We start from the raw sequence: 26,864 nt of genomic DNA on the forward strand, positions 1-26,864 counted from the left end.
TTCGACCAAGATTACTTTATCCAGCAAAGCTATCATTCAGAATTGAAGGTCAGATAAAGAGCTTCACAGATTAGGAAAAGCTAAAGGAGTTCATCACCACCAAACCAGTATTATATGAAATGCTGAAAGGTATCCTTTAAGAAGAGGAAGAAGAAGAAAAAGGTAAAGATACAAAGTATGAACAACAAATGCGCATCTATCAACAAGTGAATCTAAGAATCAAGTGAATAAATAATCTCATGTACAGAATGAACTGGTGATCATAATAGAACCAGGGGCATAGAAAGGGAATGGACTGACTATTCTTGGGGGGAAAGGGGTGTGGGAGATGCCGGAAGAGACTGGACAGAAATCGTGCACCTATGGATGAGGACAGTGAGTGGGGAGTGAGGGCGGAGGGTGGGGCGGGAACTGGGAGGAGGGGAGTTATGGGGGGAAAAAAAGAGGAACAAATGTAATAATCTGAACAATAAAGATTTAATAATAAAAAGAAGAAGAAGAAAATAAATGGGGGGAAAAATGAACAGAGCTCAGGAACCTGTGGGGCTATAACAAAAGAGTTATTAACCTTTAAGTCAATCAGAGTCTAAGAAGCAAAGTATAGAGAGGGAAGGGCTCAATAGCACTCCAAAAAATATTAGCTGGGAACTTACCAAATCTGATAAGATGCAAACCTATATATTCTAGCAATAAAATAAGACTCCAAAAAGGATAAACATAGGAAATGCACATTGATGCACATCATAATTAAACTCATGAATACTAAAGACAAGGGTAAAAAAATCTTATAAGAAGTTAGAGGAAAATAATACCTTATCTTTAGGAGAAAAAAGCAATTAAAATGACGGATTTCTCATCAGGAATCATGGAGGCCAGAAAAAAGTGGTACAATATTTTTTAGGTACTATAACAAAGGAACTGTTATAACCAAGATTCCTATACCATGAGGGGCAAGAGCGGGGAGGGAGAATCTCTGTATATATCTCTATCACTCTAGAGACTACATTACCTTTTAGTAATTTATATGTCTGTCTCCCTAACTATACCAAAAGCTTCTTAAAATAAAAAACTAGTCATATGCATTTCTGCAACCCCAGGACATAGTCAGTGCTTGATACAGGAGATACTCAATAAGTATTTGGTGAAATATAAATAAATCTGGTAAGAATACTATGCAGTTACTATTATTTATATTCTGCCTTATTTTTTTTAATGTACAGTTTTTGTTAAAGCCCAGTGTTAAGATAACTCCATCCTTGATTGCTAAGGGGTAAAAAAGCAAGCAGTTCAATGGTTCTTCTGTGCCTACAAAGGACACATGAGGGAATGCTGGAGAGTCTAGACAGCATATGCTTACCTGCCATCTCTGATGAGTTCCTCAGCTGACTCAATCAGCTTATTAAGTTTCTTTACTTGTTTATAGTGTGCAAAACATCTTTTATGATCCTGGTCAAGTTTAAGGCATTCACGAACTTCACTGCTCATGTATTAAAAAGAAGAAAATATTCCAAGTCAAAATAATTAATATTTTTCCTTAATAAAACATTTACAAATATAGAAATTACAATAAAAGGTATTTTGCTGTGTGTAACAATTAAAACATACTGGCTTAATAATTTACCATATATTTGTATATATGGTATTGGAACATGCACACACTTATTAATTCAAATTAAAATGACTTAAGTAGGGTTATACATTAAATACTCCCACTTTGTTTCTACAAATAACATCCCTATTTATTTTAATAAGCATAGTTCATGAAAATAAACTATGTCGAAGTAGAATAACTTGAAATGTATAAATAGATAATAGAATATAAACACAAAATATATAAACAGACAACAGAAAATAAAAACAGCCTTAATCACAATTTTATTAATTTAAAATTAAAAAGAAAATAGTATTATGTTACTGCCAACAACAAAAGGATGATGAGATGTGTGAGCCAGAAGAACGGACCTGAGGGATAGTTCATGATCTCCTAGTTGGTAGTACAGTGTGCTGATTTTATAAAAAGCCTCAGTATTGTCATTCTTCAATTTTGATGCGGCTTTTAAGTCGCTTATTGCTTTCCTAGGTTCCCCTTCTTTTATAAAACACTCAGCTCGAAGTTCCCGTAGATCAGCATCCCAAACACAAACCTTGAGAAACAAAAGAACTAAACTTTAAGAAAGAAAGAAATTATGCACATTTATACTTATACCCCACATATTTTACCTAAATATTTATCAATATAAAACATCCTCGGGAGAAACTAAGATGGCGGCAGAGATAAACACCGGGAAATTAACGCCGCACACAACAATTGATTAATACCTCAGAGAAACAATACGGACTTCACCCAGAACCACAGGAAGCCTGGCTGACAATTAATGTGGTAACTTCTATATGGTATATAGTAGTTAAAAATCTGATACAATTTAGATGTGACCAAAATTAGTAAATGTAATAAAATAATTTCTCTAAGAATATCATAAATAAATTCTAACAGGGGAAGGATATACATCACTGACAAGGCCCTTTTCCTACATCCTTCAATGGTATAATTGTAAAACTTTGAAAATAAGAACGCATGGCATTTACCAGTAGAAGGTTGTTCCCAATGAAACATTTGATTTTGAAGAGGGTATTCTGTAATTGGATTTTTGTAACCAACAAATCTAATTTCTAGTAAAAAATAAAAATCTAGGTTCTAAATTTGCAAAATATTTTTATTCTACTAATAACTAAGTAAAATTCTCTTTTGTAAAATGTCATCTTGAAATTAAGTCCTCATATCAGAAAAAGAGAGAAAAAGAAAAACAATGTGAGAAGGTGGAGGCTTCATTTCCATTTTATTGAACAGTTTACCATGTGTAGTAAATGCACTGGTATTCTTCAAAATATAAACCCAAAAGCTTACCAATAAGGTCTGTGGAAGTGTCTGTACACATTTCTTAAAAGTTATGCTAAAGTCATGTCAACTTCTCACATATATTGAGTTATCAAAGACAACATTGGACATCAATTAAATATGAACAATAAGTTATGTCAAAATAGACAGTTTAAATACTGGAAGGTAAAAATTGTAACTGTATTTTTCCTTAATAAAACATTTACAAAATGATTTTGCAAAACATGAATTCTACTGGATCACATCACAATTTCCTCTATAAAATTGTCAAAGTGCACATTCTACATATAAGCTTACTGCCAAGATGAAATGAAACTATATATGAAAGTCCTATAAAATGATAAATATGAATTATGATTGCTTTCATATGAATATTTTAGTAAACTTCCTTCTGAAACCACTTGTCTTTCGTAAGTCCTTCAGAGGCAACTAAACTATAGACTTTGTTTTCCCAATCTAGAACTGTCTGGATCCTATCAACTCCTTCATCTGCCTTCTTCCCTAGCAACTTCTCACTCCTCTTTCTTCCCAAACATTATTTTTCCTTTTTCTTAACAAACTCTTTCATCTTATACCCCATTATTTAGCCTCTAGAATTTTCTTTCCCACTCCCCCCCCAAAAAAAGTCAAGTAAAAATAGCAAAACAAGCAATGTGTAAAAATATGTAACTCCTATTTCATAGCACATTCATTACATTTACTGAAAACTTCAGTTCCAAATTTTGTTCTCTATAAAGACCATGTTTCTCTTAAGAGCCAAAAGTCCAAGGACAGTCTGATTTTATACTATTTACGTTTTCTGTGGTACATTACATATCAAAGTATATAAAGATGCCTTATTGTAAAAAGCAGTAAGTATTAGGCTTATCAGCTGCACTACTTAAGAAACTTACCTCTAAAATCTTGTCAAGGGAGGTGATAGCAGCAATATAATCTGAGTTTTCAAAAGCATCAAGGGCCTGTGAACGCAAACGCTGCATTTCATCAGATTTTATAAGTTGGGATTGGGCTTCCTTTTCTTCATTTTCACTTGGATTAGATTTGAGCTATAAGAATAATAAATCAAATTAAACAGGGTTTCCATCTCTTAAGTCTAAAACCCATAGCATACGCAATAATCTAACCATTCCTAATTAAGTTCATTGGGGAGAAAGGAATGACACACAAGCAGAACTGGCTTGTCTTGTCCGCTGACTTGCTCCTGGTGCTGACCACCATGGAAAGCGACCGCAAAGGCACCTCCCACCAGTGTGGTGCGCATGAGCAAGCAGTGGAGCGAGAGTCAAAGACCTGGAGCCCCAGACACAGGAAGCAAATATATTTAGGAACATGAGAGGGTAGAGAAGAATGAAGAATAAAGGAAAGCAACACTCTCTCTCACTTTCTTATGTATAGCTCTAGAGAAAAGAATGAGTTTTATGTATTTTGCTTTCTAGTTATACTACCTAAGTATTTTTAAGTATAAAATAATTTTACCAAAATAACAAAAAAAAAAACACAGGTAAAGAGAGACAGAGAGGGCATTTTTTAGAGCTTATAAGACAGAAAAGCATTTGATGCCAGAGGGGCTGCTAAGATATAATAAGAAAGAATATACAAGGAAAAATAAGAGTATTAGTAATACCTTATTTAAAAGGCTTATGATGTGGTTTTAAGAGGTTTACACATTGTCTCTTTTTATTTTAAACACGAGGCCCAGTGCATGGATTCGTGCACCGGTGGGGTCCCTCGGCCCTGCGGGGATAGGGCTGAAACCGGCAGTCCAACATCCCCCGAGGGATGTAGTAGTGTGCGAAGTGGTAGGCAGCTGGGAGGAGCCCGAGCCGGGGCTGGGCGCTACACCTTTCGCTCATCCCAGCCCCACTGTGCCCACCCGCCGCTAGGTAAGCTCACTGCTGCTCTGCTGCGCTCTCCACGCACCAGTCCCAGGGCGATACCAGCGCGCCCATGACCAAGAAGCCGCCCAGTCAGTCCTGATGTCAGTCCTGATCCCAGTCACTGTCCAGATGGGGGAGGGGCACACAGAAGGAATGTCCACATGAGAGGCTCACACCTCTGCAGGAGCCTGTCAGTCAGCTGAGCAGCACTCCGCTGTGGGAGCACAGTGATCATCAGGGGGCTGCTCCTGCATTCAGCATCTGCCCCCTGGTGGTCAGTTAACGTCATAGCAACTGGTCGAATGCTTAAGCTTTTATATAGACAGATATTTTTATTGATTTTGAAAGAGAGAGGAAGGAAAACGAGGAGGGAGGGAGGGAGAGAGAGGGAGAGGGAGAGAGAGAGAGAGAGATAGAGAGAGAGACATTAATGTGAGAGCAGAACATTGATTGGATCAGCTGCCTCCTGCATATCTGCTACCAGGGATGGAGCCTGCAATCGGGCATGTGGCCCAGGAACCAAACTGGCAACCTTTTGATACACACGATGACACCCAACCAACTGAACCACACCAACTAGGGCCTTTGTCTCTTTTTTAACAACATTATCCATGTAGAATTTATATATCAAAAATTCACTAATTTTGGGTAATTCTATGATTTTTAATAAATTAACCATGTATACAATCATCTCCACATTTTTAGACCATTTATGTCAGCCCAATAAGATCCTTTGTGTCTGTTTATAGTTCATCCCTGCTACTAGCATGGTCTCATACACAATGACTCTTAATAATTTCTTCCTCCAGATGGAAAACATTAAGCTTAATGGCTCAGAAAAATGAGGTGCGACATTAAAAAGCTACTGACTTTTAACAACATTAACTGATGAACAAAAATAGATTCAGAGACACAGAAGCATTGAACAGACCGTCCAACCTTAGAGGGAAAGCAGGGGAGGGGATGATAAAAGATCAACCAAAGGACTTGTAAGCATGCATGTAAGCATAACCCATGGACACAGATAGTACAGGGGTGAGGACATGTGCTGGGGGGTGGGAATGGCCAGGGAGAGGTCAATGGGGGGAAAAGGAGACATATGTGATACTTTAAACAATAAAGAATTTTAATTTTTTTTAAAAACCTACTGACTTTTTGGGGAACTTTTTTCTTTAAGATTAGTTATGTAATAATTCCTGAAATCTAATATTCTTATTAAGATGAGAATTGTAGTTGCTAGGTTCCAATTTTGGGTGCGGTGAAGACAATAGTTGATTTCTAAAAATATCTCTCCTTCAATTGACCAATCATACTGTTTTCCCTTCTAGTGGATTTATTTTGTAAAAACACCCCCAGAACCACCTGGTAGGAGAAAATACTCCAAAGGAGAAACATGAAGATTATCATCACTTGATAGAGGCTCTATATTTCTCCACTTGTTTTTAGGATACTTTAGGTATTCTATTTCGTCTGTATAACCTCTGGTTTTGAAGGAATAGACAGTACTCCAAGTAGTCATAGGTAATTAGGAAGAAATTGGTCACCTCAGCTTGCTCTGGCTTGTGGGGGACTGTCACTGCATGACTGAATTATCTAGCTGAAGGTGAGTTGCATTACGGCCATGGAATGCTTGTCTATGGCTGTCTTATCATCCTTGGGGTGGTCTTGAATACTTGTGATAGACCACATTGGAAGGAGTACAAATGTGTGTGTGTGTGCTGTCTCTTTGCTCTCAGTAGAAGTTTATTGATAATTTGTTTTCTATATGTTCACCACTGCTCCCTTTTGGATAGACTGTATTGGAATGTATTACAGAGTGCCTCTTCTGGATGGAATGTGCTCCTTTCCTCTCCTAATCTTAACAGTCTAGTCTCTTCCACACAATTTTTGTTGTTGTTGGAAGGTGAGAGAGGGGAAAGATAGTGGACAAGGCAAGCTATAAGCTTTAAATAATTGCCACTTATACCAATCTAGCACACATAAATATTTTCTGTAGTGATAACATTTACACAACATTTTTTATTTTGCCATTTAACTAACTTTATTTTCCACAACTAGGTTTACAAAGCAACACCATTTATACTAATAAAAGGGTAATATGCTAATTAGGGCGGACATCTGAGCCTTCCGGACAAAGCCAGAGCAGCTGCCTGGGGCTCAGGCAAGCCATGGATGGCAGCTGCCTTTGCAAGGGCCCGAGGCTCAGGCAGCCACGATGGCTGGCAGTGGCAGCAGCAGAGGCGTGATAGGGGAATCGCCTTCCCCTGATCAGCCGGTTGCCTCCCAGACGGAGGCTAGACTGCGTCAGTCAGACATCCCCTGAGGGCTCCCAGACTGTGAGAGGGGGGCAGGCAGGGCTGAGGGACCCCCCACCCCAGTGCACGAATTTTCATGTACCAGGCCTCTAGTGTGTGTGTGTGTGTGTGTGTGTGTATTTCTTGTTAATGAATATTCTTTACTATCTTTGAGAAAATATTTTTCTTTCATAATACAGATTTTTCTGCAAAAGTTCTGTTTATATTTGCAATGTTCACAGTATTATATATGACTAGAAACATTTCCTTCAAATTCCATCAACATTAGGCTCTATATTATTTATTTATTTTTGCTCAATGTAACAGACAGTGGTCCCTCTCTAAATAGTTTCAATGTTTATCTCCTCACGTAGAAAGACTAATTATTGGAGGTATTGGTTTTGAATTTGTACCTCTGTGCTGTTCACCTGAGAACATTCTTTTGTCATTTGTCCAGAAGAATGTAGGTTCTAAATGCTTAAAATTTAATCAATTTAATATATGTTAACTGCTAAGCTCTTCTCAATATTCCCATTTTATGATCCCGTCTCCTCCTCTGCCATCTACTGGTATACCCTGGATGCTGTACTTCTATCTAGAAAAAGGATATGAATTTGAGATTTTCTAATTATTAATCTGAATTCTAAATCTGGGTATTCCAGATAACCCAGACATACTTCATAACATAACATAAGCCCTGAGAGTGTGGCTCAGTTGGTTGGAGGATCATCTGGTATACCGAAAGATGGCAGCAGGTTTGATTCCTGGTCAGGGCACATACTATCTAGGTTTCAGGTTCAATCCCCAGTCGGGACATCTACGGGAGGCAACTGATCAATGTTTCTCTCTCACATTAATGTTTTCTTCCTCTCTCTCTCTCTCTCTCTCCCTCCCTCTCTCTCTCTCAAATCAATGAAAAACATACCCTCGGGTAAGAATTTTTTTTAATTTTTAAATACTTTAAAATGTGTGAATTCTGTACTTGTATTTTTCTCTAAACCAAATCCAATCTAATTACGATTATTCTTACACATAAAACTGTTACATAAATTTTTATTTAAATATATTTTTACTGATTTTAGAGAGGAAGGGAGACGGAGAGAGAGATAAACATAGGAAAAAAATCTCTGAAACCCAAGGCTTGGTGAATAAGTCTTAGGCATAATACCAAAACACTACTCACAGGGAAAAAAATTAATAAATTAGACTTCATAAAAAATCTTAAAAACTTTTGTTCTCTGAAAGCTCAGGTAAAAAGTTGAGAAGAGAGACTGGTAGAAAATATTTACAAACCACATATGTGATAAAGTATCTAAAATGTACCTAAAATATATAAAGAACTCCAAAAACACAATAGTGAAAAAGCAAACAATCCAATTAGAACATAGGCAAAAGACATGAACAGCCATTACACCAAAAAGGACTTACAAATAGCAAATAAACACATGAAAATATCACTAGTCATTAGAGAAATGTGAATTAAAACATTGCACTATCACTACACACCTCTCAGAATAGGTAAAATAAAAAATAGTAACAATACCAAATACAGGCAAGGATGCCAAGAAACGTAAAATGGCTCAGTCACTTTGGAAAGCAAGTTGGTGGTTTCTTATATATAAAACTAAACATGCAATTACAACCCAGAAACTGCACTCTTGGGTACTTATTTATCCCAGCAAAATGAAAATTTACGTTTATACTATAACCTATATGAAAATGTTCAGAGTTGTTTTATTCATAATAGCCAAAAAGTGAAAAAAATGCAAATGTCTATCAATGAATGGATAAATAAAATGTGTCCTACACATACCATGAAATACTCAGCAATTAAAAGGAATAAGCTAAGTGATATAGGCAACAATCTGGATGACTCTCCAGGGTATTATCCCGGGGGGTGGGGGGGAGTCATTTCCAAAAGGTGACATACATTTGAGTCCATGTACACAAAATTTTTGAAATATCAAAATTTAAGAAATGAGTAACAAATTAGTGTTTGCTTGTAGTTATGGATGAGGGGCTGAAGAATTATGGAAGAGAAGTAGGTGTGGTTATTAATGGGTAACAGCAGGGATCGACAGGAGGGATATCATTCTGGCAATAAACTGTTCAGTACCTTGACTGTGGTGATAGATATAAAAAAAGTGTACATAGTTAATACACACAAATAAACACTAGTAAAACTGTGAGAACCTAAATGGACTGGTAGATTGTATCAATGTCAATATCCTGGTTGTAGTATTGAAGTATCTATACTAAGAAAAGGGTAATATGCTAATTAGATCAGATAGACAAGAGGTCTTGTGAATGTCCTTCCGAACGTTCACAGCAGCTGAGAGGGCTAAGGGCAGACAGCTACAGCGGCCTGCAGTGGCAGCAGCAACGGGGTAATGGGGGCTGCGCCTTCCCCTGATTGGCCCAGTCACCTCCCACAGAGGGAGGCCAGATTGTGGCTTAGGCCCACTCCCCGTGGGCTGTGAGAGGGGGCAGGCTATGTTGAGGGCCCCCCGCTCTAGTACACTAATTTTCGTGCACCAGGCCTCGAGTAGTTTTATAAGATGCTATCATTTGGGGAGACTGGGGATTGGGTAAAAGGTACAAAGAATCTTTGTGTTAATTCATGGGAATCTATGATTATCTCAAAACTTTCAATTAAAAATTAAATATTCAGTACTGATGCGCATTCTCATGGAAGAATCCTATAACAATAACAGCAAGGATAGTGTTAAGAACACACCAGTAGAAGCATGACTGTCAGAGAACAATCTAAAAGTGAAAAGTGACATCAAAGTTCCCCTTCTTGCTTCTGGAAGGTTTTCATATTGATCACAGAAAGCACATTAATTAACCCAACACATACCCAAAGTTCCAAACACACACTTTTCCAAAAAGATACATTCAATGCCCATTAAGGATTAATTTATACTAAAGCTTTATTCTAAATTAGTGACCTGGTGCATGAAATTCATTCACGGGGTGGGGAGTATCCCTCAGCCCAGCCTGCACCCTCTCCAATCTGGGACCCCTGTAGGATCAGGCCTAAACTGGCAGTCAGACACCCCCCCTCGCAACCCAGGACCACTGGCTCCTAACCACTCACCTGCCTGCCTGCCTGATCACCCCTAACGACTCTGCCTGCTGGCCTTCTCGCCCCCAACTGCCCCCCACCTGCTGGCCTGCTCGCTTCCAACTGGCCCCCCCTGCCAGCCTGCTCTCTCCCAACTGCCTCCCCCACACCAGTCTGATCACCCACAACTGCCCTCCCCCTCCTGGCCTGATCACCCCTAACCACCTCTGCCTCGGCCCCGCCACCACGGCTTTGTCCAGAAGGACATCCGGAAGGTCTCCCAGTCTAATTAGCATATTACCCTTTTAATAGTATAAGACTGTGCTATTTCGCCCTAGCTGGTTTGGCTCAGTGGATAGAGCGTTGGCCTGCAGACTGAAGGGTCCTGGGTTCGATTCTGGTCAAAGGCAGGTACCTTGGTTGCAGGTTCCCCAGCCCTGGTCAGGGTGTGTGCAGGAGGCAGCCAATGTGCCTCTCTGTCTCTCCCTCTCCCTTCCACTCTCTCTAAAAACTTAATATGAAAAAATATCCTCAGCTGAGGATTAACAACAAAAAATAAGTGTTATTAATGTGTGATTGAAAAAAAACCAACTCTAAGCAATATATTCCAATATTTGTTAAAAAGAAAAAAACACATCTTGTGTTTTATCATTTATTTATCCACTCAACAGATTTTTATACAACACTTGCTATATACAAAGGACTGAGCTAGAGAAAGTTATGCTCCCAGCACATTTGTGTCTCCACCACTCATCCTTCAGCGTGCTCTCAAGTAGCAAGGAAGATTAGATCAACAGAAAATTACATCCAATGTTACTGAGATCATGAGACAAGCTTCTGATTCAAAACTATTGTTTTCTAGATTTTTCTGCATACAACTGAGCATTGTGGTATGGTTATGAAAATGTTAAAAATTTTAGTTTTATTGTCAGAGTGGATACCATCATAGTACCTAAGCATTCTGATAAACCACAAAAATGCAAATAATGAATAATGGACTCTAATGTATGGCCTTTCTAAACCATTCCAGAAACAAATCCATGTAGAACAAAAATGCAGGTCTTAAAACAAGCCCAAGGAAGGCATAAAGATATTGGGCTAGCTATCTCTCTCTAAATCATTTTTCAGGATATACCCCTTTCAATTACATATTATCTTACATTCCCCCAACAAATCCAAAATGCTTTACACTTTTTTGGACAGAAATCAGACATTTAACATTATACTGCCTAGCAAAATAAAGGTTTGTTAAATGAACAAATGAAGTGGGAATACAGAGTTCTCCGTTTTCTCCACCCAGTTTCATAGCTTTTCATCTCTGCCTGGTACAGGTTCTTTTAGTATAATAATACAACAAAGTGTTATGAAAGGCTGCCAGCATTAGCAAGTAAAAGGTCAGTTTGTCATAGAGACTCTGGGCGCTACTCTGCCCTCTGAAAGGAAATCCTCAACAACACTTTATGCTGCATAAAGTAGCCATATGGGAAACTGAGAAAATCCCTTTTAAGAATCTGTTTCATGGCCCTGGCCAGTGTTGCTCAGTGGTAGAGCAACAGCCCTCCCCACTGAAGGGTCATGGGTTTGATTCTCAGTCAAGGGCACATACCTCATTTCAGGTTTGTTCCATGGTCATAGGGCAGGAAGGGGGCATACGGGAGACAACCAATCAATGTGTCTCTCTCACATCAATGTTTCTCTCCCTCCTTCTCTTCCCCACCCCACCTTTCTCTCTCTCCATCACTCCCTTCTCTCTCTAAAAAAAAAAATCAATGGGAAAATAACTTCCAGTGAGGATTAACATACAAAGAGAATTTGTGTCATTACTCCTTTCAAATCAAATTAAAGGGGTTCCCAAGCTCCGTAGAGGACTTAGAATAGTTCAGCTGACGTCTCTAGATTCTCACAGAAGACAAAACAGAGCATGTGAGCTACAAAAACTGAGTCAGGATTATATATTTATTCCTCAGACTTCACCTACCATCTATTAAAGTGATTCTTTGATGTCAGCCACCAAGTATTAATTCAAGAACTGTGATTCTTGTATACACAAATGAAATATTTTCCCTTTTATATATAAAATTATGTCTTCCTATAAAATATAAATCGAATATATTCACTCAGAATAACATGTTCAAAGAGCCAAACACAAACTTAACTTACCACTTTTTTAAAATCATCTTCTGCTTCATCAAGTTTTCCTTGTTTGAGTAATAAGTGGCCTCTCTGTAATCTTGCCTAGAAAAAAATAATAGAAAGGTGTTCTGAGTACTATGCATTTCTAAATGTTCTTTAAACACAAAGAATAAAATTAGCCGAAACCGGTTTGGCTCAGTGGATAGAGCGTCGGCCTGCGGACTGAGAGGTCCCGGGTTCGATTCCGGTCAAGGGCATGTACCTGGGTTGCGGGCACATCCCCAGTGGGAGATGTGCAGGAGGCAGCTGATCGATGTTTCTCTCTCATCGATGTTTCTAGCTCTCTGTCTCTCTCCCTTCCTCTCTGTGAAGGATCAATAAAATATATTTAAAAAAAAAAAAGAATAAAATTAAATAAGTTAATGAAGTATTAATGAAGTAATTATTTTCCAATGCCTATTTGATTTGGCACTCTAAGAATATTTCCTGGAACCAACAAATATGTTTAATTTTTGATAAAGTATGCTTCCTTAAAAATACTTTCTGCTATACCCAAAATGTTGAAAACATTTGTCCATACAAAATCTTGTACATGAATGTTCACAGTGACAGCCAAAAAGGGGAAAACAACCCACATTCCCATCAACTAATAAATCAATAAGCAAATGTGATAAAATCCATACAATGGAATTATTATTCAGCTATAAAAAGGAATAAAGTATAAGAACCTTGAAAACTTTATGCTAAGTGAAAAGAAGTCAGACATAAAGGGCTATATAATAGTAAGATTTCATTTATGTAAAATACCCAAATTCCATAGAGACAGAAAAATAAGTGGTTGCCAGGGGATAGGGAAGATATGATAATGACTATTAATGAGTACAGGGTTTCTTTTTTAAATAAATATATATACACACACACACACATACACATGTACACATCAGTGAGGAAGGGAAAGGGGAAGAGGGGTAGAAACATCAAAGATGAGAGAGAATCACTGATCAGCAGCCTCTTTTACAGCCCCCACCTGGACATGTGCCCTGAGTGGGAACTGAACTATGATCTCCCGGTTCGTAAGTCGATGCTCAACCACTGAGCCACACTGGCCAGGCCACAGGGTTTCTTTTTGAGGTGATAAAAATGTTCTGGAACTAGACAGTGGTAACACTAGCATAACCTTATGGATATATGGGCAGTGCCCAACTTATGATGGTTTGACTTTAAATAATCAGCCTGAGGGTCAGATTCACCCACAGGTGTGCTAGCAGCAATCAAGGCCCAACTACAAAAGGAAGGCACATATAACCCATACTGGGGACATCCCTGGAGAACCTGGCTCAGATGGCCAGTGAGACTGTGCCACTTAGACCCATAGGACACCTTTTACATAAGGCCACTCTGTCAAGACTGGGAGACATAGCAGATTTACCTAACACATAGAAACAAACAAAGTGAGGAAACAAAGAAACATGTAAAAAATTCAAGAACAAAACGAAACTCCAGAAAAAGGACTAAATGAAATGGAGCACTCTACCAGATAAAAGAGTCAAAATACTGATTTAAAGGATGCTCAATGAACTTGGGAGAAGAAAAGATGAACTCTGTGAGAAGTTCAACAAAAAGATAGAGAACATTTTTTTAAAAGGATATAGAAAACATTAAAAACCCTATCAGAATTAAAGAATACAATAACTAAAATGAAGAGAACAGTAGAGGGTATCAACAACAGATTAGATGAAGCAGATAATCAAATCAGCAATCTGAAAGAGAAGGTAATGAAAAAACCCAATTGGAACAGCAAAAATAAAAAAGTTTTAAAAAATAAGGATAGTTTAAGGAACCTCTAGAAAAACATCAAGCATACCAACATTCATATCTTAGGATTAAAAGCCTATTTAAAGAAAGGAGTTAAAAACCTATTTGAAGAAATAATGACTGAAAACTTCCTTAACCTGTCAAAGGAAATCAACATAGAAGTCCAGGAAGTGCAGAGAGTCCCAAACAAAGTGAACTCAAAAAGGCCACAAAAAGACACGTCATAATTAAAATGTCAAATGTTGCCGAAACCGGTTTGGCTCAGTGGATAGAGCGTCGGCCTGCAGACTGAAAGGTCCCAGGTTCGATTCCGGTCAAGGGCATGTACCTGGGTTGCGGGCACATCCCCAGTAGGAGATGTGCGGGAGGCAGCTGATCGATGTTTCTCTCTCATCAATGTTTCTAACTCTCTACCTCTCTCCCTTCCTCTCTGTAAAAAGTCAATAAAATATATTTTTTAAAAAAATAAATAAAATGTCAAATGTTAAAGACAAAGAGAGAATCTTGAAAGTAGCAAGAGAAAAGCAGATAGTTAAGTACAAGGGAATTCCCATAAGACTATCGGTGAATTTGTCAACAGAAATTTTGGAGGCCAGAAGGAACTGATATTAAATAGTCAAAATAATGAAAAGCAAGGATTTACAACCAAGATTCCTCTACCCAGCCAGGTTTATCATTTAAAATCTGAGATAAAGAATTTCCCAGACAAGAAAAAGCTAAAGAAGTTCATAACCAAACCAGTATACAAAATATGTAAAAGGGACCTCTTTAAGTAAAAGGACCAAACATGTGAATAATTTAGAAAAGAAAAAAATCTCACTAACAAAGGCAAATCCTTAATAAAAGCAGTGGATCAATCCTATATAATAAAAGCCTAATATGCAAATTGACCAAAGGCGGAATTACTGGTTGCTATAACATGCACTGACCACAAGGGGGCAGACGCTCAACGCAGGAGCTTCCCCTGGTGGTCAGTGCGCCCCCAGAGGGGGAGCGCCGCTCAGCCAGAAGCCGGGCTCACTGCTGGCGAGCACAGTGGCAATGGCAGGAGCCTTTGTTGCAGGAGGGCGGTCAAGAGCGAGGGGTTCCAGACTGCGAGAGCCCCGGACTGGGAAACGTACGTCTGACTGCCAGCTTAGGCCTGATCCCTAGGGAGATCGGGCCTAAGCTGGCAGGTGGACATCCCCCAAGGGGTCCTGGGCTGCGAGAGGGAACAAGCCAGGCTGAGGAACCCCCCGACCCCACCCCCAGTGCACAGATCTCATGCACCGGGCCTCTAGTAAATTATAAAGCTAGTACAAAGGTTAAAGGAAGATCATGTGTAATTACAACAATAACTTTCGGAATACACATAAAATAAGTAAAAAACAACGCCAAAAACATAAACATGGAGGAGATGAGTAAAAATTGTACTGGTTTTAGAATATGTTCAAACCTAAGTGACCATTAACTTAAAATAGACTACTTTAAACATAACTTGGTATATATAAAGCACATGGTAACCATAACCAAACATTTACAAGAAATATACAAGAAATAAAGAGAAAGGAAACCAAACATAACACTACAGAAAGTCATCAACATACAAGGGAAGAGCCAAGAGAATAAGAACAGAGACCCACAAAAACAATCAGAAAACAATTAATAAAACAGCAATCACTAAAAACCTATCAATAATTTCTTTAAATGTAAATGGACTACATGCTCCAATCAAAAAACATGAGGTGGCTGAGTTGATTAAAAAACAAGGCGTACATATATTGCTTATAAGAGACCCACCTCAGATCAAAAGATGCACACTGACTGAAAATAAAGGGTTGGAAAAAGATATTTCATGCTAGTAAAAATGAAAAAATAAAAAGGTTGGGGTAACAATATTTATATCAGACAAAACAGACTTTAAGAAAAAGGCCTTGCCGAAACCGGTTTGGCTCAGTGGATAGAGCGTCGGCCTGCGGACTGAGGGGTCCCAGGGTCGATTCCGGTCAAGGGCATGTACCTGGGTTGCGGGCACATCCCCGGTAGGAGATGTGCAGGAGGCAGCTGATCGATGTTTCTCTCTCATCGATGTTTCTAACTATCTTTCTCCCTTCCTCTCTGTAAAAAATCAATAAAATATATTTTAAAAAAAGAAAAAGGCCTGGTGCAGCTCAGTGGTTGAACATCAACCCATGAACTAGGAGATCACCAGTTCGATTCCCAGTCAGAGTACATGCCTAAATTGCAGGCTCAATCACCAGTAGGGGGTATACAGGAGGCAACCAATTGATAATCATCACTGATGTTTCTATCTCTCATCATTGATGTTTCTATCTCTCTATCCCTCTCCCTTCCTCTAAAAATCAATTAAAAAAATTTTTTTAAGAAAAAAAGCCATAACAAAGGATAAAGAAGGGTATTTCATAATGATAAGGGGATTAATACAAGAATGTGTAACTCTTAAAAATATATCCACACCAACACAGGAGAACCCAATATATAAAGCAAACTTTGACAAACATAAAAGGAAAGATCAGTAGTAATACAATACAGTAGGGGGCTTTAACACCCCACTGGAACCAACTGATGGATCACCCAGACAGAAAATCAACAAGGAAACTGGCCTTAAGTGACACATCAGACTGAAGGGATTAAGTTGATATTTTTAGAACATTTCACCCAAATGCAACAGATCATACATTCTGTTCAAATGTACATGGAACATTTTCCAGGATATATAACCTACTGGAAACAAAACAAGTCTCAGTAAATTTAATAAGCCTGAAATTATATCAAGCATCTTCTCCAATCACAATGGTATGAAATTAGAAATCAATCACAAGAATAAAACTGAAAACACAAACATGTGGAGGCTAAATAACATGCTGCTAAACAATTAATGGGTTAACAACAAGATCAAGAAGAAAATCAACATATACTGAGAGACAAAAGAAAATGAAAACACAACCACTGAAAAAATCAATGGGACACAGCCAAAGCAATTCTAAAGGGAAATTCATACCAATGTAGGCCTATGCCAAGAGACAAGAAAAATTTCAAATAAACAATCTAACTTTACATATGGGAGCATTAGAAAAAGAAAAACAAAGTGATTAGAAAGAAGGAAATAATAAAAGTCAGAGTGGAAATAAATGAAAGAGACTTAAAAAAACAACAGAAAAGATCACTGAAACTAAGAATTAGTTCTGTGAAAAGATAAACAAAATTTAAGGACCTTTAGCCTAATTCATGAAGAAAAAGAGAGAGCCCAAATAAATAAAATCAGAAATGAAAAAGAAGTATCAATAGACATCACATAAATATAAAGGATTATTTTAAAAACACTATGAAGGCCCTGGCCAGGTGGCTCAGTTGGTTGGAACATCATCCTGTACACCAGAAAGTTTGCAGGTTCAATTCCCGGTCAGGACACATGCCTGAGTTGCAGGCTCAATTCCCAACAGGGAGTGTGCAGGAGGCAGCTGATCGACGTTTCTCTTTCATTGATGTTTCTATCTCTCTCTTCTCCCTTCCTTTCCCTGAAATCAATAAGCACATATTAAAAAAAACCATACACCATGGATCAAGTGGAATATATTCCTGAAATGCAAGTTTGGTTCAATATTCACACATCTATTAACATGATACACCACATAAAACAAACTCAAGAATAAAGATCATATGATCATTTAATAGGTGCAGAAAAAGCATTTGACAAAATCTAGCATCCATTTATGATAAAAACTCTCAGCAAAGTGGGGACAGAAGGAATATACCTCAACATAATGAAGGCCATATATGACAAACCCACAGCTGGCATCTTACTCGAACTTTTTCTTTAAGATCAGAAACAGGGTAAGAATGTCTACTTTCACCACCTTAATTCAACATATTATTGCAAGTCCTAGCCATAGCAATCAGACAAGAAAAAGAAAGAAAAAGGCAGCCAAATTGGAAAGAAGAAGCACAACTGTCATTATTTGTAGATGACATGCTATATATAGAGAACACTGAAGATTCCACCAAAAAACGATTACAATTAATAAGTGAATTCATTAAGCAGGATGCACAATTAATATTCAGGAATAAATTCTATTTCTATACAGCAATAATGACTACCAAAAAGAGAAATTAAGAAAATAATACTATTTACAGTTGCATCAAAAAAATAAAATATCTAGGAAAAAAGTTAAGAAGGAACTAAAAGACCTTGGAAAACTATAAGACACTAAAGAAGACACAAAATGGAAGGACATACAATGCCCTTGAACAGAAACAATTAACATTGTTAAAATGTCCATACTACCCAAAGCAATCTATAGATTCAATGCAAACCCCATAAAAATACCAATGGCGTTTTTCACAGAACTAGAACAAATAATCCAAAAATGTATATGGAACCAAAGAAGTCACCGAATAGCCAAAGCTATCTGAAGGAAGAAGAATAAAATTAGAAGTATCATGCTACCTGATATCAAACTATACTACAAGGCTATATAATCAAAACAGCATGGTACTGGCACAAAAAGAGATTCATAAATCAATGGACAGAACAGAGAGCCCAAAAATAAATCCACACCTATATACTCAACTAATCTCTGACAGTGGAAGCAAAAATATACAATGGGGTAATAATAGTTTCTTCAGTACATGGTGCTGGGAAAACTGGACAAATACATGCAAAAAAAATGAAACTAGACCACTTTCCTATACCATATACAAAAATGAAATAAAAAGGGATTTAAGACTTACATATAAGGTCTGAAACCATAAAACTCCTAGAAGAAAATATAGGCAGTGAACTCTTTGACATCGCTCTTACTAATATTCTTTTGGATATATCTCCTCAAGCAAAGGAAACAAAAAATAAATAAACAAATGGAACCACATCAAACTAAAAAGTTTTTGCACAGCAAAGGAAACCATCTGAATGGGAGAGTCATCAATGATACATCTGATAAGGAGTTAATATCCAAATTATGTAAGGAACTCAAACTACTTAACACCAAAAAAAAACAAAAAACAATCTGATTTTTAAAAATGAGCAGAGGCTCTGAATAAACATTTCTCCAAAGAGCATATACAGACAGCCAAAAGACATATTAAAAGATGCTCAACGTTACTGATCATCAGGGAAATGCAAATCAAAATCACAATGAGATGTTACCTCACACCTGTCAGAATGGCCATCATCCAGAAATCAACTAGAAAGTGTTGGTTGGTGAGATGTGGAGAAAAGGGAACCCTCATGTACTGTTGGTGGTATGGTGAATTGGTACAGCCACTATGGAAAACAATATAAATACAACTACCAATTCCACTTTTGGTATTGATATGAAGAAACCCAAAACACTATTTTGAAAAAATGTGCACCCCGATGTTCACTGCAGCATTATTTACAGTAGCCAAGACATGGAAGCAGAGTAAATGTCCACCAACAGACGAATAGACAAAAAAGATTTGGCATTTATTTATATATACATTGGAGTTTTACTCAGCCATGAAAAAGAATGAAATATTGCCATCGGTGACAACATGAATGGACCTAGAGGGTATTATGAAAGAAAAATAACATTTGATTTCACTTATATGTGGAATTTAAAAAACAAAATAAACAAACAAATAAAAAAACTCACAGACATAGAGAACAAATCCATGGTTGCCAGATGGGAAGATGGTTGAGGGGGAAGGGTGAACAAGGTGAAAGGAATTAAGAAGTACAAAATTAAAAAGTATAAAAATCATGGGGATGTAAAGTATAGCATAGGGAATAGAGTCAATAATCTATAATAATGAAAGTGTAATATACTAATTAGACCGGACAGCCGAGCGACCTTCTGAACGTACTTCTGGACAATCTTCTGGATGAAGCTAGGGCTTCAAGGGCTGAAGCAGCCACCGCAGCTGCGAGGGCCGAGCCCCTTACATGAATTTCATGCATCGGGCCTCTAGAATTCTAATAACTGTGTATGGTGTCAGATAGGTACTTTGACATGCTCTTAGCAATATTTTTGTGAATCCTTTGTAAAGTATATAAATGTCTAATCACTATGTTATATACCTGAAACTAATATTGTATGTCAACTGTAATTGAAAAGTTAAAATTAAATTTTAAAAGAGAGAAACTACATACATATTCCACTAAAACTTTTATGTTACTTTTATGATACATAAAATTTCCCCAATTCCCTGTTAAGTGCATCAACACACATAAAAAGCAATATTAAAGCTTCTTCAATCAGCTAATAGCTACTATAGCATTAGGATAATGAGCTACTTAACCTTTGTGAAAGGTTGTGCTTAGCTAAAGTAATATGTGAGAATAAACAAGTCATCTTTTCTGTCAATAAACAGTTTAGGCAGCCGCCATGTGGGCCACATGACTTGCAGCTCCCTGGGGGCTTCCATCTTGAAACAGCCAAGGCCAACTCCTCCTTTTGAATTAGCCAATTGAGCAAGACTGTGCGCCTGAGCTCCAATCAAAAGTGAGGGACAGGTCACGTGTGCCAGGGATTAAAAAGCCTGCTCAGTGTGCACACGCTCCAGACCATGTGCTGAGTACCCTTCTACATAGAAGTAAAGATGTTTGCCTTGCTGCTTGGCTCCCGAGTATGTTTTGTGTTCTACCAGGACCCCTGAATTTGGGACTCGCCTTATTTCTTCCAAACAGATTCAAGAAAATTAGATACTTGGGAATTCCATCTTAAAATAATAGTAACATTTCAAACCAAACATTCACCCATATCTAATTATCTCAAATTCTGTTTGGAATATGGCAGGTTATAAACAATAAATGAGTTATCAAATTAATTTTGAAACCATCTAATTGGCCCTATTATTTTAAGCCATTACACTGAGCTACCAATTGTCAAAATATCCCATTAGGTTGTAAATACCTCCACTTCTGAAGTCTGTGTGTTGGTTCCAGGGGAGAATACTATCTAATTCACCACAAACCACTGCTTAGTTATCTCCTTTTCTTTATTGTTCCTGCTACTGACTAATTGAAACTGTCATTAGTAACCTGACAGCCTCTTAATTTAACAGCCTCTTCCATCAACACATTTCTCAGCCTAACTTCTTGCACCCTGCACTCCATTCTCCACACAGAGGTCTTCCTAAATGACAGAATGAACATCACTGCCATGCTTCTAAAGATTATCTAATGTACCCACTGTCCCTCTTTCACAGACCTTTGATGTCAGGGACTACTGCCCAGTCCACTACATCATAGGGCTTTCTATATCCTCCAGCCATGCCTACCCAGCATGCCAGTCCTCAACAAATTCCCTCTTCCACGTTCCCTTAAATTAAACCTTAAAGAAAGTTAAATGCACTTACTGCAGTGAAATCCATCTTCAATTCAATCACTTTAGTTAAATCAGGAAGTGCTGCTTTTGATTTTCCCATAGCTAAAAAGGCAGTAGCTCTTCTATAGTAAGCAACATAGTTATCTGGGTCTCCATCTGAAAATTAAAATAATAAATATTAGCGCTCAGTAATTTATTTTAAAAAACCAAGTCACCTAAACAATATTAGAATTTGCAATTCTATTAAGAAAGGTTAATTAAGAAAAGAATTTCTTCATCAATAATGAATCGTGTTGCCTAGCAAGATCACTGCAAATAAATCCAGAACAAGGGTCAGCAAACCGGCCTCTCAGCCAAATCCAATCCACAAACTGCAAGTTAAAAATAGTTTTTACATTTTTAAAGAGTTGTCAAAAAAAAAGAAAGAAAAATATTCAACAAAGCCTACAATATTTATTATCTAGCCCTTGAGAGAAAAAGTTTGCCAACCTCTGGTCTGAAATACTAACTACATTCAACTCATAACTTTGTCTTTACTGACATTTTCTTAAGTAAAATACTGATTGAAAATATGGACTATGAACTTATTCACAGGATTTTAGAAAATTATAGACTTCTAATTAAATTGATATTGTGCAACCTCTGCTCCTTCACAAACTCCAACTAAAATGGCAGTGAAGAAATAAAGGTACAATCCTTAGACAAAAAATGAGTGAGACTAAAGAGCAAAACTAGAGAAGTCAAAAATATCTGAACAAAGGAAAGCAGATGGATGAGTTAAGTTTTTGAGCTAATTCCACTCTGCTCAGAACCTACAAATTGGGGAAGGAATGAATTCAATTAGAAGCAAACCTCGTGTTGCTGAACAAACCTTCCAGAAAGCAACTTTGAAATATAAACATATATATAAAAATGTTTAAATGATCTTGGTCAAATCTGGCCATCTTATCTTTTAAAATACATATATGCACACAGAAGTCCATCATTTTAAAATTTACCACTAAAACTCACTAAAAGTTCTATCCTTCAAAGTCCTATCATTTAAAACCAAGTAAAAAAAAAAAAGTCCTATCATTTGAAAAACAGTACAATATGGAAATCTATATGGCAGAACAGTATACCACAGTTTTGAGCAGTTGTAAATGGCACTGAAAACTACCTGAAGTGCTGCTGGGGGAATGTGAGGCAGGAAGAAAGAATACCATATGTGCAAGAAGATATACAAATGGTCAATCAGCATATGAAAAGACGCTTAAACCACTAATCATCAGGGAAATGCAAATCAAAACCACATCGAAATAATACTTCATACCCATAAGAAGGGAGTTAGGGAGGAAGGGAGGGAGGGAGGGAGGGAGGGAGGAATACTACTGATGGAACATAAGATGGTGCAGCTGCTGTAGGGGAGTTCCTCAAAAATCAAACATAGAATTACCATATGCACCACCAATTCTACTTCTGGGTATATACCCAAAATATTTTCTTCTTTAAACTGTCCATGTATTCCAAAGTGTTTCACAATGAACATAGAGTACTTTCATATTCATTAATTTAAAAAAAAAAAAGAAAGAAAATCTCCATGACTTATTTACACTAAGCAAAGACTAATACTAGAAATAACATGATTTAATGCTTGGCAAACCACACACCATTATCTTGATATATTCAAAATTCTATTATACCATATATATACTAGTATATATCTACATCCTATATAATAAAAGACTAATATGCAAATTGTCCCCTCGACAGGGAGTTCGACCGCTCACTATGACATGTGCTGACCACCAAGGGGCAGTGTGGAACATGGCAGGTGTCAGTGGCGCAGTGCTGGCAGCGGGTGGTAGTGGAGGCACTGCTGGCCCCAATGGGCCCAGATGAGAGCAGTACCAGTGGTGGCGACTTGGGGCGGGGCTGCCGCCCAGCACCCAAACACTAAGAGAGCCGGATGGGAGCCCAATCATCCTGCTGATCGCACAGTAGACAGCAACCAGGCAGGGCTGCCGTCTGGCTCCCAGGCACTGAGGGAGCCAGGTGGGGACCCAATGACTCAGGCGGAGGGGGGCGAACGGAGGCCCGGGGGCCCAGCTGCTGCCCAGGACCCAGAGGTCAGCTGGGACCTGCCCGTCCATGCCAGATGCTTGGGCTTTGATCGCCGGCCAGGCCTAGGGACCACACTCATGTACAAATTTCGTGCACTGGGCGTCTAGTGTGTGTGTGTGTGTGGGTATACACACACACACATATATATCTTACTGCACCTAACACCACTCCCACTATCAATTATTTATATACACACTTCTGTCTAGAGAAAATAAATTCCTTGAGTGAATTCGTTTTCATGTGTCCACAGCTAATACCTGACCATTCTCCCACATGAAATTAGCAATAGCATTTTCAAAAGCAGATGTGGCTAATTTTAAACTTTCAAGGAAAGAAAAGAATGCTTATGGCTAGCTTTGGGGTATTTTATCAAGAAGGCACCATCAGTAAAAATTGCACTAGACTTTCATTTGGAAAAAAATGACAATTTCACACAAAACGAAAAGAGAGCCCACTGTATGGAAGAAAATATTTGGCAATGACACATCTGATAAAGGGTTAATATCCTAAATATATAAGGAACTCATACAACTTAACAAAAGGAAGACAAACAATCCAATTTAAAAATGGGTAAAGGATCTAAATAGACACTTCTCTGAAGAGGACATAGAGATGGCCAAGAAACATATGAAAAAATGCTAAAGTCACTGATCACCAGAGAGATGCAAATTAAAACAACAATGAGGTATCAACGCATACTTGTCAGAATGGCTACTGTTAAACCAACAAATGACAAGTGCTGGCAAGGATGTGGAGAAAAGGGAAGCCCAGGGCACTGCTGGTGGGAAAGCAGACTGGTACAACTATTATGGAAAACAGTATGGGGTTTCCTCAAAAAATTAAATATGGATCTGCCATTTGACCCAGTGATCCCACTTCTAGGAATATAACCTAAGAAACCCAAAGCACTAATAAGAAAGAATGTATGCACCCCTATGTTCATAGCAGCACAATTTACAATAGCTAAGATCTGGAAACAGCCCAAATATCCATGAGTAGATGATTGGATAAAAAAGCTGTGGTACATTTATACAATGAATACTATGCAGCAGTAAAAAAGAATGTCTTGTCCTTTGAGACAGCATGGAGGAACCTGGAGAGTATCATGCTAAGTGAAATAACCCAGTCAGAGAAAGACAAATACCACATGATTTCACTCATATGTGGAATCTAAGTAACAAAATAAACTGATGAACAAAATAGATCCAGAGACACAGAAGTATTCAACATACTGACGAATCTCAAAGGGAGGAAGAGTGGGGTGTGTGTGGGGGGGGGGGGGGGGGAGCTATACCCTAGAGAAATGTAAATCTATATCCACATAAAAACATGTACACATATATTCATAGCAGCATTACTCATAGCAGCCAAAGAATGGAAACAGCCAGAATGTCCTTCAACTGATGAATGAATAAACAAAATGTGGTCTATCAACGCAATAGAATATTATTTGGCAATGGGCTGGAGGGGGTCAATTGGGGAAATAGAGGAACACATGTAATACTTTCAACAATAAAGAATTATAAAAAAGAAAAAATTGACAATTTCAGTCTGTGCAGGAAAATCTCCAAAGAGGATTATGTATGACATAACTTTTGTATTAAGTATTTGATTATATACATATTTAAAATGTCTGTATAAAATATTTCTGGGGCATTCACTTTCACTTATTTTACTATGCAATTTTTAGGTATTTTACTATTCAGTTTTTAGGTATTTTTAAGACATGAAATGGAGTTGGGACCCCATTTCAATGTATAACACTGAACCCACAAAAATAAGGAATCAAATGACAATGGCTCAATACATGAATCATGTACCAATTTGCTTAGTGGTATAGAGTCACTTGAATGGCAAAATAGAATACCCTGGCTCTTCACCTTAAAATACCAACAGTTCTTAGAACTAGTGTCCCTTCCTATATTACTGTCTATAAAGTAGCAACTGAACAAGGATTATTTTAAGAAATTCGTGCTTTAAATTTGGCATTTAAACAACACACCATTATCTTGATAAATACAAAATTTGATAACCTCAAAAAAATCACTTTTCCTATTACCCACTCAATATACAATTCATTATTTAAACTACTTGCAAGCCTGCATATAAATACGTGAGTTCATTTTAAAACATGTCATTCAAATTGTTACATTTGTTGATTAGAAATTTGAACATGAGAGATGAATTTAAGGTTTAATCCTAAAACTATCAAACAATTCAAATATGAGAAAATTAGCCCTAATAAAGAATATACAACTACTATCTGGAGAAAATACATCAGGAAGTCAATTACAAATCATGTAAACAGAGGTAGCAGGAAGCAGAAGAACACCACCCTTGACTGGGTGTAATTTTTTTTTTTTATTCTGGCTGCCAGCTAATCCAACTCTACCTCCTTCATTTACCTCAAACTTTAACTGGGCACCAATCAGATGTTAAAATTAAAAAATGACAACAGTAAGAAAAGATAGTACCTTAAGAAGTTCACAATCTTTTGACCTGGAATGTGACCTTTGGAAGGTCACCAGACCATTCTCTGTTTCCTTCTGTCTAAATGTGAACAGGAATACTCATTCCCATTTCACAAGTGATGTTCAAATGTCATGAGAAAGCACCATATGCTTAAGTGACAAATAAAAGTAGACTTGGGGTGTTTTTTAATTTGGCAAAACTACATAAATGTAATACTGGGTTTTTTTTAACCAAGCAAATGGAGAAACCTATCATTTCAGACATGCCCACCATTGAATCTATTTCAGACACTCATTCCTGCCAAACAGGAAGAAGACACTATGTAAGGTCTATCAAAGAAATGATTTCACACCCTAGAATACACTTCAGACACACAGAACATAAGACATGATGTGGGAATGAGAGGTGGGGCCATCTTCATACCTGCACTGTGGTTTTCTCTCATGATAAATCTCTAAATAAAACTCCTTCATCACATTAAAATGGTTGCAACTGTTTCAGAAGACTATTTGAAAAGTGATAAACTATACTCTTTCTTAAATCAAAAATGTTTCCAACAGATCAAGACTATTTCCCAATCAGTTCTAAATCTTAAAACCCCTGCCAGAAAAATATTTATATGACAGATTCAAAAATATTTCAAAACTGGGGGAGAAACTAAAATGGCAGCATAGATAAACACCGGGAAATTGCTGCCTCTCACAACAATTGAATAATACTTCAAAAACACAATAGGGACATCATCCAGAACCACAGGAAGGCTGGCTGAGTGTAAATTCTACAACTAGAAGGAAAGAAAAGCACACTGAGAGCCAGAGGAGCTGCAGAAGTAAAGCGCAGAGGTAGGGGGCTCGCGCACGCAGAAAGGGTCTGGCACCTGAGGACGCGGCTGTCTTTTTGAATGCGGAGGGAGTCCCA

General features: G+C 37.7%; 1 protein-coding gene across 1 annotated transcript in view; it reads right to left on the reverse strand.

The window, feature by feature from the left end:
• DNAJC3 (DnaJ heat shock protein family (Hsp40) member C3) overlaps positions 1 to 26,864 on the reverse strand; it is a 57,314-nt gene that overhangs the window by 22,110 nt on the left and 8,340 nt on the right. The window contains exons 3-7 of the mRNA XM_006755053.2: positions 21,403 to 21,527; positions 12,295 to 12,369; positions 3,790 to 3,942; positions 1,963 to 2,144; positions 1,358 to 1,477 (exon numbers count right to left, since the gene is read on the reverse strand). Coding sequence (XP_006755116.1) covers positions 1,358 to 1,477; positions 1,963 to 2,144; positions 3,790 to 3,942; positions 12,295 to 12,369; positions 21,403 to 21,527 — 655 coding nt within the window. The remainder of the gene's footprint in view (positions 1 to 1,357; positions 1,478 to 1,962; positions 2,145 to 3,789; positions 3,943 to 12,294; positions 12,370 to 21,402; positions 21,528 to 26,864) is intronic.

The sequence above is a fragment of the Myotis davidii genome, unplaced genomic scaffold (assembly GCF_000327345.1).
Source record: "Myotis davidii unplaced genomic scaffold, ASM32734v1 scaffold133, whole genome shotgun sequence".
In the NCBI taxonomy this organism is placed as follows: domain Eukaryota; kingdom Metazoa; phylum Chordata; class Mammalia; order Chiroptera; family Vespertilionidae; genus Myotis; species Myotis davidii.